This window comes from Asparagus officinalis, chromosome 8, assembly GCF_001876935.1.
Source record: "Asparagus officinalis chromosome 8, Aspof.V1, whole genome shotgun sequence".
NCBI classification, from domain to species: Eukaryota; Viridiplantae; Streptophyta; class Magnoliopsida; order Asparagales; family Asparagaceae; genus Asparagus; species Asparagus officinalis.
Window position 1 is genome coordinate 83,255,605 of NC_033801.1, and position 14,144 is coordinate 83,269,748.

The window sequence follows — 14,144 nt, forward strand, 5'->3', positions numbered from 1 at the left end:
TGAGTTATGGAAAGAAATGTCACACAAGTGAAGTTTAATGGTGGGGTTAGGGGACAGATTGACAAGATCAGACAAAAGATGCAATAGATAAAGGACAATAGTTTCTGGCCAAGAGTTTGGAGATTACTTTGTTGATTTTCAAAGAAAAAGAAGAGTGTGACACAGATCTCAAGCACTTTTTGGCCATAATTCACCCCTAGAGAGTACTTCTTTCTTTTCATGTGTGTGTACATGTGAGCGAGTGAGAAAGAGAAGAGATAACTGTAATTATTTTATATAAAATGACGAACATAAAAAAAAACCTCACAGTCAACAGCAAATGTTTTAACAAGACATCAAAGGGTCTGTGAATTAAACGAAAATACAGTCAAAGGTTAAATTGGTGATATGACTACATGCTCAAAATACATAATTGTTGCATTAAGTCCAAATAACATGTTAGGAAGCGTCACCTTGCAAAATAAGCCCAAACGATAGACACTGAAAAATGTAGTCGGAGTATTTTCTGAGAGATTAAATACTTACAAGATGATCATCAGCTCTTAAAAAAATAATTAACCATCACCCATAAGAATTCCATAGAACATTGCATCAGACTTGCTTCTGTTGGGGTTCTAATCGGTTCAACATGCATGACAACGTTGCGCTTCCTATAGACGCACTCAACTAAGGAAGAGAATCTAACTCTAAAAAAAAAATAGAAATTCACTGATTTCAATTCCTCAGATAAAGTTAACAGACCGACCCTTTGTCTAGAAATCTGAAAAGAGACTCGAGGGAATGATACAGTGCAAGAAACTTCAGTAACATCCTGATGTTTGCTGGTCTAATAGGTAGCAGAAATGCAGGACAAAAAAAAAAGACAAGAGAAAGAAAGATTACCTTGCAGCAAATTAACTGAGGTCGCTGGTTATCAATTATCCAAAATCCTGAAGATTCCTTTGGTCCTTATCTTAGATCACTTTTCTTTTTTTTTTTCCCTGTTAGGTAGCAAGCAAGTTACTCTATTAAGATGTAGCAAATGTATTTCACTCAACTAAAATAGTGAGAACAAAATTCTAAAGATCAATAGCATTACCTCAAAGACGTTCCAACAATTGCAAACAACTATGAGGAATTTGAATGGTTAATGAAATGATATAAAACAAACAGTCTGATCTCAATCAGAGAAATCATTTCCTTGGAGAAAACGAAGTACGTTGAGAATATTTCCAATCATTGTATCAGCTGTGTGACCAACTTATTTAATCCTTTACATAACAAATTTCATACATACAGGGGAAACTTTTACAGCTTTATATGTGGACCAGAAAAAGAACAGAGAAAAAAAATCTATAAAATACAAAACAACCAGTAGATATAGTGTATGAAGAAGAGGAAAAAAGAAAGTCCAAAATGCCAAAGAGTCAGTAAATATTTTGTATGGAAATACAAAAAATTTGAAGAGCCTTTAAGGAACGTGTTATCAATAAACAGTCCGAACATCTATTGTTTTCTCCCTTGCTCTGTATTCAATTTTAACATGACATCTGTCAATTTCATTCATGCAATATTTAAGTGATGCTCTCTCCATTAGTAGACTTATCCTTCCATGAGCAAATCCCCTATTGCATCTACTCCTTTGAAGACCATGAGTTCGTAGTCAAGGAAGTCTTTCATAGACCTCAGCAGAGGAATTCACTACTATTGATCCCTTTCATCTGAAGCCACTTGATATTGAAGTAATATTTTCTCATCATTGTCCTCAATCTCAAAGTCGCCTTGCCCATAAACATTATTGACATCCCTCCCTTTTCGAGATTCAAACAGGTAGTCTTGAGGCATATCTTCTGCATCTTGAGGACTTTCAAGGTCTATGTTCTGCATCTCAGACTCGATTAAAGACTCCATCCTTGCCCTCTCTCTATCTCGAGGGTATGTGAAATAAAGGAGGGAGTAGATTAAGCAACAGCTGGCCATTGGAATTGCTATTGCAGAGTATAGAGCCTTGGCAAGAGAAGCAGCATTCTCTCGGTCTGTCTCAATGCGTGCACCCTTACTTGAACCTGAAGCAATTGGTTTGTAGCCATAAACATGCTCAGATAAAACTCCAACAATGGGAGGAGCAAATGATGAAAGTACAGATTCGAATGATCTATCAAGAGCATAAATACTCGTCCTTGATCGCTCAGGGACAATCTCTGCAAATATAGGACTTCAGCCACAACAAAGAGCAAATATAATTTAGTACAAAAACAAGCTGCTATCCTGGAACGCAGTAAACAGGAAACAAAAAATGAAACCAAAAATATATATTAAAAAGGGTTAATTGCAAATAGAATCCCTATATTAACACCCAATTGCAAATAGACCCCCTACAGTTCTATTTGTTGTAGCGAATAGAACCCTGTAAGGAGGCCGACACGTGTCCCACCCTGTGCCTAAATAGCCATATTTAGAGAGGGACGACTCGAGTGACTCTAGCAGTCGATCCAATGGGCCGACAACTTGCGAAGTCGACTAAAAAGGCAGTACTTGTCGACCACCCATAGGATCGAGACGAGAAGCATCCTTATTGGCCCAGGTGCAAATACATCACCTTAGTGAACTTTTACGGCTCTTTTAAAAGTTAAAAAAATTAGAAATTGAGTGTCTATACTCACCAATAGAATTATTAGGGGTATACCTACCTCCTCAAACCTTGTTAACAATTACAAGAGTGAAAGAAAAAAAGAGAAAACACTCAGGGTGTCTGTTCGCAATTAACCCTATTAGAAAACAAGCAGATCACAAGAGACCGTTTCACATAGTTTAGAACTAATTGATAGACATCAAAAGTTGAGATTAATCAATCCAATTGAGAAAGAAAGTGCACTGAGATTCTTATTTAAATGCAGTGTAGAATTTCCCCAATCAACTAAATAAAGAAATAAAGTATGCAAGTTGTTTACAAAGATCTCAGCTCCTTGGTATGCACCTTATCTTGTCAAGCCTTCATCATTAGGTTAACATGATAACATCAGACTTCTTGTAAATTTATCCCTGTTAAAACTTTCTTAGAGAGAAAGTGCTGGCCTTAATTGTCATTTTTGGGAGTAAACAGAGGGAGTTTCCGCTCCCCCACACACCCAAACCCAAATCTCCTGCTAGTGCCCTCCATTTAAGAGAAGTTATGAAATACGAGTACAAGGGAGAAAGCCTAAGAAAGATACAGAAGATGACCAGTATTGATCTCCATATAATATCTTTGTGTTTGAAGTTGAGGTTACATACATTCATTATAAGCTTAGCAAGATAAGCAAAAAAAGTTGGGCCATAAATTGACTCAAATCTCAGACAAAGATAAAACTGCCCCTAAAATTTTACATGAGGATTGAACACATGTAGCATGCTCATTCGCTCGTTGGCCTCAAGATGTTAGAGAAGTTGCTTGCCACCCCAGAATTTTATGTTTATCATCACTGAAGCATGATCTATAATTTTGTAAAAAAATAGAGCTACAACCTTAAAAATTCAATTTATGGAACAGCAATAGAACATGATCAACACAAAGAGAATGATGCAAAGAGATGCTTTTTCTTTAAAAATAAAAGTGAAAACTATCGAACATCTGCTATTTAATGGTCTCTATTATTGAGTAGCTGTGCCTTCCATACACAGTCATGGCCAAGCAGAATGTTGTTTTACTTAGTTATGCTAATCTGATGTCCATGCTTTTCTTATGGACTATAAAGAAGTAGCCAAACCCTGCTCCTATCTATTAATACTTGATGAGATAGAAACAAGACAAAATGCATACTTGTTCGTGGCAGCAGCATTCCATGAGATGCTCAATCCCATGATGAACAGGACCAGACCATGAGCAACACCTGTAGAGGGGTCATCAGGCAACGCTAGCAGTAGCACAGCTCCGAGAGGAATGGCAGAACCAGAGCTTATCTGTGATAAAATAATCCTACCAGAGTTTGGAAAACGTTTCGATAGATAATCCCCCATCTTTCCTCCAAACAGTCCTCCAAGTGAATTGGCAACTACAAACATGCCCATAAGGAATCCAGTTCCTTTATGCGAGAATCCAATGAGCTCCAGCCACATAGGTGCAAAAGATAGAGCTGACCATGGAAATGATCCACTAACACCCTGAGCAACAATAATCTGGAAAGATGGAATTTTCATCACCGCCTTGGCTTCTTTAACCAACGCCGTCATTTCAGTTGTTAAAGACTTGGGTGAACTCTTCGTGTCACTTCTGCCATCACTGTTGGAAAAATGTGGATCTACTGCATAATATAGAACCAAAATTCCTACTATAATACTTATTATGCCGACCAAATGGAAAGCAACTCTCCAACCCTCAATCCCCATGACGGAAGTTGACGCTAGTAGGAGAGAAAAAAAGCCACCAATGATAGACCCGATGTTAGAGGTTAGCTGAAGCCATCCAAATGCACTACCACGGTTACTGTCATCAGTGGAATCTGCAACGAGGGACTGGATTGCAGGTGTCACTAAGGCTAGCCCAACCCCATTGAAGGCTCTTGATATTGCTACCTGCAGAACAGGGAAAAGAGAAACTAAGTATATGCGCACAACCTTCTCTATTTTGTCAGTAATCAGTAATGACGATCTCATATTCCGTCCTTCAAAGAATTAACCAACTCTGACATCTGATTCTTACATTCCTTTACAAGTGACAAGAACACTCTGTTTTCTAGTTCTCTTTTCTGATTTGCACTTTCATCAATCTCCTCTCCAAAATCAAAAGGAGCATAGGGTAACAATCAATGAACTTAAACAAATAACATTTCTATGTTCAATTTGATGTCTAAATCACAATTGCCAAACACTACAGTCTTACTCTTGCATTATAAATAAATAGAAAAAAGATCTTCCATATATTAAAAGTTAGCAGTTATAATCCCTCCTTTATAAATAATGAGAAATTTGGGGCACTCCTAAAGGCAAAAAAAATGGCATGTATCATATCAAAGGTGACATGTGGACAATTAATCATATATTCACCTAAACATTCTAATCAATTAAATCTATCCATAATTAGAAAATTCTAATTACAGTCAAATATTTCCGTAGTCCTCATCAAATCATATTTATCCATAATTAAAATATTTTTAATTCTCTTCTCCTTTATATATAAAGAAAGGATTAGTGGTTTACTCATAGCATTACATCTCAAAAATTGCCACGTCGAATTTCTTAAAGGATAAAGGGTAATTATTACCAAACCCCCATCAAGTTTGCCCGCTTACTCTGAAACCCGTCGACGTTATTTTTTTTAATTTATATATAGGATCTATTAAGGGTGGGTATGTTTGGCTACTACTTATTTTATGATTCCTTATAAGTTACTTATTATTTAGTTTTATTTATTTTGTTAAAGAGAAAGATTGTCTTTTAACATCAATAAGTAAATCTACTTATATGTAGCCAAAAAATAAGTTAGAGATCCCAACTTACTTTTTACTACTTATAAAGTAAAAAATAGTAGTATGTAAATTCTTACCAAATATGATCTTGGCATCTTATAAGTAAAAAGATACTTATAAGTGAAAATAAGTATAATGCCAAACATGCTCCAAGTCTTAGTTAAATTGGCATGCAAAACTCACATGATTTTTACATTCTCAAATCACCCTCTTCTTCTTCCTCTTAGTTTGGTTCTCTTTACTCTCATTTCATCTTAGGCAAACATTTGGATATTCAACATATTTTAGATGTCAGAGAGGAGTATAGATGTGAATTTTCTTTTCTTCTTTCACTTCCTCTTTCTTCTCGTTCTCCAACTTTTCTTTTTTGCTTTCCATATTTCAACAACGCTGCAGCCTGATCATCATTCAAATCTCTCATTCTCAACCCACAACTTGTCAAAGATGAAGATATAAACATTTTCACATGCTACTGTAATTCAAGGGCTACAATTCTTATTTTATAGACTAGGGTAAATTGGGGAAAAAAGATTTTACGAATGTAAGAATCAAAGTTGCAAATTTGGAGTCGGTGTGACAAAGACTTATCAAATTGGATAAAATTTTTGTTGAATATTTTGTAGGACAAGAAAAATAAACTGGAGGCAATCAATGGATCCCTTCATCAAAACGCCAATAGCATTGAAAATGAGAATGAGAGGCTTAGAAATTGCAACAGAACTATAATGGATATGAATATGGATCTTCAAACTGAAATTGCTGAATTTAGGCATTAACTGAAAAGTTGGAGGGGAAAAAATGTAACTATTGGTTTATATTTTCAATGCTTGTTCTTCTCTTATTTATCATATTTCTAGATCATGCAATGTAATGGATGGTGTATGCTTAAAGTTGTTAATCAATGAAAATTTTCCTTTCATTATTCTTTTGGGCTTCATATGAGTTTTGAATGATGAATATACATACATGTAAACATCAATGAGTAAGAAAGTCCACAAGTCAATATGGTGAAATTAAAATTCCACATTGCAATTGTGTAATATGGATGATGAGAATAATCCTCAAAGATTAAGTTTTTTGCATTGCTTTTTATGAAAGCATATACGTGATAAGAATGAAACAAAACAAAGGAAAGGTGAGAAGAAACTATGTTAGAGATTACTTGGGTCTAATATGAGAGAGAGGGGGGTGGGGATTTTGCAATAGTTGGGGAGGAAAAAGAGAAGAACTGAGTTAGAGATGAGAGGTATTTGAGGTAAAATGTCAAACATGTGGCATATACGTGCCAGAAACTTAACATAGCTTTAATGGTAGGGGGCTTTGTAATCAAAAAATAATCTCAGAGGGTTACATAATAAGTGGGTAAACTTAAAGGAGTTTCATAATATTTATAATGTGAGCGGAAAAACAAATTGAACTATATAATAGGGTAAAGATGGAAGAAAATTAGTTAAGCCCCTCTTTATACATACGAGGAGATTTCTGGTTTACTATTAATCTTACATCTCGATAAAACAACAACTTGTCCCCCCTAATTTCAAATTTGAAATTTTAAAATAAAAACCATCAACACACTTATTCAACTAGGTAGCATTTTTTTTCCTTTTTTAATTTTAGACTATTACAAAAAAGAGGGATACTATAACGGAGTAATTGGTGGTTAAGCCCTCTAATTTGAGTTTTAAATTTGAAAATAAAAATCATCCACACCCTTATTTTGTATTTTCTTTATAAGAAAAAAGCTACATCTCAAGTTATCTACTTTTGAAGGACCAACAGTCCAAAGAAAAAAGTTTCAATAAAATTCAATTTAAGCAAGACTATGACAAAAAACACTACTAGAGAACAAAAAAAAATAGATATACAAGTCAAAGAAACCAAACCTACCTGTGGGAGCATGGGCATAACATTGTAAGTTGTAATAAGAATGAAGTAAAGAGAATTTGTGGAACTCAAAGAATTAGTGAGGGATAGCCTGGTAACATGTTCCTTTCGTGTTACGGAACCTGTAGCAAGGAAAGTTAAATATGTAGATAAGGAGGAGCACCATGACAAGTTGAAAAAGAATAAAAAAGTCTTGTATAGAGTAGTTAAGGTGCTCAGGTTGGGCTTATAACTTCAACACCCTCGAAGGAAAGAAACTGCAACATCCGTGAATCATTTAACATCTATGTCAGTATTAAAACATTAGAGGTTTGCAGCTAATAAGCCAATCAACCTTGTCTAAATCAGTTAGATCATAAGTGGCAAAACTTTATTTGACAAGTCCAACCTGATATTACACTTATTGCTGGTATTTGTTAAAATAAAAGAAAGAAAAGAAGAATTTTTCTATATTCTCATTGATTACGAAGAAGAGGGTAATAACCCATACTTGTAAACCTTATAGAATTTCTACCAAAGAAGCTCTAATAAAAAAGGAAAGATAATAAAAGGAAAACTCTAATATTCTCTTTGACTATGAAAAGAAGGGTAATATCTCATACTTATACAGCTTGTAAAATAATATCAGTGTTGTAAATAGCGGCCAATAGCGGGGCTATAGCGGCGCGAATAGCGGTCGCGGCCCTTCAGCGCTACGCGTAGGGGTTTCGCGGCTGGCTTAAGCGGGAAAATCCGCTATTCATTCGAATAGCGCGTAAAAGCGGATTTTAGCGGGTTAAAAGCGGGTTTCCGCGGTTAAAAGCGGATTTTCGCGGTTAAAAGCGGATTTTTGTTGTTAAAAGCGGCTAAACCCGCTAAACCCGCTAAACCCGCTATCACACATATTATGATGCTATATTTATTGAATTTCTTCATAGTTTCATTCATACAACAAGCTTATTAATTGTTATTTATTGATAATACAAGAAATTTACAACTAATTGAATTTTTAGATTTTTTTATGAATTTTCTTATTAGTTAGGATATTTAAATATATTTAAATTTGACCGCTATTTGACTATGCGCTATTTGCCGTGATTTCGCCGTAATAGCCCAATATAGCCTTAGCGGTACCTCGCCACGACGCGATCCGCTATCAGCAACCTTGAATAATATATGAAAGAAAAACTCTAATAAGAAAAGAAAATATAAGAAAAGGAAAGTCCCAAAGAATAAGCAAGGTTACTGAAAGCGCTAAGCGGCTTAGGCATTAAACCCGACACCTAGAGCCAAGGCACCTAGACGGATTTCTTTCTATATTTAAGTGGTGGAAGAAGAGGTTTTGCTGAAAGTCGGAGGAGATAGATGAGGTGTTCAGAGTTGAAGGCTAGAGGAGTTTAGAGGACGTGAATGCTGCAAAGGGGGAAATTATGATCAATGCTAAAAGGATGCAGTCTATATACGTAGCCTACGCTCTCTTAGGCACTCCTAAAATCTAGATGGGCAACCTAGGTACCGTATAAGTGCTCGACACTAGGTGGGAGGCCTAAATACTACCTAGACGCCATGCAAGCTAAAGGGTGGCTTTTTAAAGCATTGAGAGTAAGATATTATATTTAACTAATATACTGAATTTGGAATCATCTATTTAAGGCAATAAATCATGGAATATTTGCTAATAGTAGTTAAGTCACCATTTGCAAACTCCATGTTTGCTTCACAATGACGCAACTCATCATGTATTGCAATATCTAAAAGGTGCGCTCCTAGTAAGGGTCTATGTATCATTCTTCAAATTATTTGTTGGTTGCAATGTTCAAAAACATGGTTTTATTATCTGTGTGGTTCGAGAGCGAGTTACGATTAATCAGATTATGTGTCGATTAATCGGATTATGCGGAATTATGCGTTTTTCAATTTTTTTTAACATATATTTATTATTTTTCATACATAATAATGTATATAATTCATAAAAGATAGAAGATAAACTAAGAAAAATGCAAATAAACATGTGACTGAGTAATCAATAAATAAGTAACTAATTAAATACTCAATCCAATGCATCCATCATCCATGCATACATCATAATTAACTAGCTACTCATATAAAAGTTACTAATTAAACATTTATATTAAAACAAAAAGTTCATAAACTAAAACAAAAGCATTTAATCTTCCTCATCATCCTCATAACGAATGTCAACATCCAACTCTTCTTCAGAGGGAGCCTCAAAATCATCATTATTATTCTCATCCAAATCATCTTCATTAGTCCCTTCATCAGTCATGTCATCAATAGCTGCACTAGAAGAAATATGTATTTTCATCTAAAATATAAAATATGTATGTTAAAGTAACATTAAGTAATTAACAAACATGATTGTTGATAATTTTCTAGTTAACATTATCAATTGCCACCAATATTTGTAATCAATAATGTACTTGATTCCTATTTCCTAATCATGTATAATGAACTATGAATTAATCAATCAGATAATCATGTATAATGAACTATGAATTAATCAATCAGAAGCATAGAACATTGATTATTTCATTGAACAATAGATAAAAAAATCAAAAAAGCAACCATCAACAGATAATTAAAAAATGAGAAAACTCACTCACCTTTATTGCCACCTCCTGTCGCCGCCGCCGCCTGCTGCTGCATGCTGTTGCTGCTGCCGCTTGCTATCGCTGGAGATAGGAGAGAGGGAGACGATGAGATGAAGGCAAGAAAGAGAGGGAGAGAGAGAGAGATGGGGGAGGTGGCCAGAGAGAGATAGAGAAAAAACCGTAGACAATGGTTTAGTTTGGGTTTTGTTTTCAAAATTAGGTTTAAAATATTTACGCGTTCTTTTTTTGGACCCGAAACCAATTAATACCAGTTTAAAACTCGGTCGCATATTCTTTTTATGCAGACGAATATGCTTTTTTGTCAGAATTATGCGGTTGACCACACATTTGACCAAATCAGCCCATTTTCAAGTGGAAATGGCCAATTCCGCATACTCGCCCACATATGCGGGCGAATAAACCGTTTTTAGAACCCTAGTTGGTTGCTCTGATACTGATTGGACAAATGAACCTCTTGATCATCATTCCATCACTTTACTATGGTATATTCGTTGATGAAAATTTGGTAACTTGAAGACCAAGAAGCAGACTATTTCGTGTGTTCTAGTGTTGAGGTTGAGTATCAAACTATGGATCATATTATTTGTGAGATGATATGAGTTGGTCTCTGCTTTGAGAGATTTGGTGTATCTCTTGCTCAAACAATGATTATGCATTATGATAATCAAGTTGCTAGCCATACTTCTAATAATGATATATTCCAGTGCATTACGTTACGCAGACACTTTATCCGTCAAATAGTACTGGCCAAAAAAATTGCCACATGCTATGTTTGTACGTGGGTAAGTTGGGTGGTATTTGCACTAAAACTTTGTCTATAAAAAGTTTCACTTTTTCAGTTTTTTGTAACACGTTGAACATGACAAATATTTATGCTTCCTCTTAAGGGGGATTATTAGTGTAGTATTTATTTTAGTTAGTTTATTCTCACATTGCTAATTTATGTAATTGTTTTCTCTTCACCTCGTGGTAAATAAGGCCTCGCTGTTTCACTCTGGAATTAAGTCAGTCCCAAACACAATAGTAACAAAGCTCCAAGCTCATAAATCATCTAGCCTCATTTCTAACTGGTTAGAACATTCAGTGTTAGATATGTGATTAAGCCAGTCAAGCTCATCTTACTCGCGTCACAAGTGAGGAAGCTATGTTTATATGCTAGTAGACATCAACTCAACCAATCACATTGTCAGTGTTAGAGCCAAACAGTCAACCAAATCACAAATTGAAGAACCCTGTTTCCACAAATTGTGTCCAGAGATAGAGCTCTACACCCGTAAATCAGTCACCTTGTACCCATCTAATCAAATTTCAACCAACAAAGCTCAGTGCTTACAAACCATCAACCTTGTCCTAGCTGGTCAGATCACAAGTGGAAGAGATTTAACTCATAAGTCAATCTACTTTGTCTAACTAGAGTACAACCACAGAATTTGAAGCTTGTAAGCTTGCCAACTTACTCGATACAATAACTAGAGGAGCAAGTTAAAGAAAACTAACGAAATCTCAAGGAAGAGATAAAAAAAGGTAAGTCTCTATGACCATTGTTAAAACAATCACATCATGTTCACACACTTTCTATTTATTTCTTACTTAATTGTTTGATTGTCCTTGCCGGTCTTGTTTAGCTTCTGTGCACCTCAACCATAAAATGTCAACGCATGGAATGGACCAAGAAAGTCAAAAACAAATTATGCACCTTAAGGAAAGTTGTCAATGAACTTGAATGAAATTTTGATGTTAAGCTCACTTCGGAGGTGGCTTGAATACTCACCTACATAATATTCGGATGACGGTCTCCTATAAATATGGTAAAACCCTCAAACCATCATGAAGCTCTTTATTGCTCACAATTCTCAACTCTGAAACCTATTGCACACCTTATCAGTCTATTTAAAAACAAGAGTAAAAAGAAAGCAATAAATGATATTCAATAATGTTCAAAACTACTGATTTATTAATGACATTTTAAAATGAGAAAAAAATCAACAATGGAATTTTGCAAATCCAATTTTAAGTTAGAGCACTGATAGGAAAGTGAAGAGGTTTGACCTAAATTTCCTTCTCCAAAGATGGGTTTTCTTTCAATTGTATTGATAATGGTGTTGATTCCTGAATCGTTTATTAGATGTGTCGAGCATATATTTTTCTTATATGAGTCAAGTCAACTCGGAGTTTGATCCATACCCGCCTCCCCCTACCCGGTTGTTTCCTTAGTCTTGTGAGCAAACACCCAATGTTGCTGCTCAGTCCCACAGTGATGTGGAGGAGAAGAGGTGTCCAACACAAACTCGAGAATGGTAACTCCTATTTGGACACAGTAGGTCCTCGACCTTCGAGAATACCTTATAACTAGCACTTGATAAGTTGGCTCGAGGTGAACTCTTAGTACTATAGCAGAAGTTTACGGGGTCACAGAAAGCAAAGTAGGGGCAAGCGCCTCCAATGGAAGTATCGTGTTCTTCAGACTAAGTTTTAATATTGCCTTAATATTCCCTCCAGGTGTTAGTTTTTTTTTAAACTTATTCATAATATTGCCCCCACCGTTAGTTATTGACCCCACTACCTCATGGATCCTCCCTCCGACAAACAACCACAGTCATTTTCGGACCTATCCCACCTAAAATGAGACATCCGATAAGTTCTCACTTGCCATTTTAAGAAACAAATCAGGCGTGCAAGGCCATGTCCCCTAAATCTACCATATAGTATCATAAATTTCGAGTTCAAAGTGTTTTCCCCAGAAAGGCGAGCAATTACCGACACTTGAGAGTCAAAATGCCTCCCCCAGGAAGGCAATCAGGCAACAAAACACAGCAAAAAACAATCTGTGCATATTCTCCTTTCCTAAGGGGTGATAACAAACGTCGCAAAAAAAATACTTGGGAACCTACTATGAATCTTGTCTCTGAGCGTGAGAAACATCAAACCGGTGCATATTTCCCTTCAATTGCTCGGGGATAATACGCCTCAATGGCTCTCAAGGCCAAGATACTAACTTTGAGCCCAGTTAGAAATTCATCTCCTAAGCGCGATTCAAAACCATAGGGTATTCAAATTTGAACGCAAACCCTTACCTGAAAGAAAGAGTCGGAGAGCGCAACGAGGAAGGTTGCCGCCGACCAAAGGAAAGCTCCGACGGCGATGACGTGGCAACGGTTGTACCGCGAGGCGACGAAGGCGGCGAGAGGGTAGCAAGCGGACTGGACCATGGATCTGAAGAGGGTCAGCGATCCGAGGCCGGTCGGCGTTGTGTGCAGGGCGGCGCCGACCTCGTTGTAGACCGCCGGAAGCAGAGATTCGTCGGCCTTCTCCATGATTCCGGCGAGGTTGACCAGGATCAGAGTCAAACGCTGCTCCCACTCCATTGGATTTGGGAGCAAGAGAGGCGAGAGGGGGTTTGGAAATGTGGGCCCAAATGGGACGATATCTGAAATGAGAGGAACGGGGAAATAAAACAGTTGGGATTCTATAATTAAGGGGCTGTTTGGTTCGTTTCCTTGATATAGAGAAATGCAATTCCATGTAAAGAAACACAAGTTTTGAGTTTTCCAAACTTTTCCAAGAAATAGATTGTTTTGCTTTGGTTTGCACATAAAAAATGGTGGGAAACCAATGTATTTATTTTTCTTGTGTTTGGTTCGCATAGAAAAAAAGGAAAACTTTTGTAAACAAAGCAGAGAAGGAAAAAATCTGACGTGGCAGAGTTTTTATCAATTTCACTTGGTTGGGGAAGAAAATCGGAGAGGGAAAAAAATCTTAGTTGGCGGCGATTTCAGCAGAGTTTTCCCTCTTCCATTCGAGCGAACCAAAGCGGCACAAAGAAATGGACGGAAACAAAAAAGCTGACGTGGAGGGGTTTTCTGAGTTTTCCACCCCTTATAATAGCGAACCAAACAGCCCCTAAGAAAACTAGTTTGCGGTCCGTGTAAAGCACGGTATTTTATTTATTTTTTGCTACAGTAATCCCTTTTTATAATATGCTATGATTTGAATTTTTGAAAGTGCTACAGTATCCCGCTCTGCTACAGTACCTTTTAAATGTTACAGTATACCCGTGTGTTACAGTAATATTTTAAATTAATTGTTAGCTACAGTAATAGTATTACAGTAAATGCTACCGTAGCATTTACTGTAGCATGAACAGTGAATCTCTGATCCTCCTATTTGTATAAAGGAATAGATATATGATATATAATACTATTAGAATTTGAAACGCTGTCGTAAA

The 14,144-nt window shown here is 36.3% G+C and overlaps 1 protein-coding gene across 5 annotated transcripts; it reads right to left on the bottom strand.

Moving 5' to 3' along the window:
- LOC109819913 (tetracycline resistance protein, class B-like) lies at positions 1,196-13,352 on the bottom strand. 5 transcript variants are annotated; one of them, XM_020385884.1, is made up of 5 exons: positions 12,994-13,074; positions 9,911-9,979; positions 7,311-7,429; positions 3,779-4,530; positions 1,196-2,194 (listed from the first exon to the last, which is right to left on the bottom strand). In XM_020385884.1, exons 2-5 carry the CDS (start codon positions 9,951-9,953, stop codon positions 1,684-1,686), a joined length of 1,425 nt encoding a protein of 474 aa, XP_020241473.1. In that variant the 5' UTR covers positions 9,954-9,979; positions 12,994-13,074; the 3' UTR covers positions 1,196-1,683. The 5 variants fall into 5 exon arrangements, with proteins under 5 accessions (XP_020241473.1, XP_020241474.1, XP_020241472.1 ...); XM_020385885.1 differs by lacking the exon at positions 9,911-9,979 and having other exon boundaries at positions 12,994-13,104; XM_020385883.1 differs by lacking the exons at positions 7,311-7,429; positions 9,911-9,979 and having other exon boundaries at positions 12,994-13,352.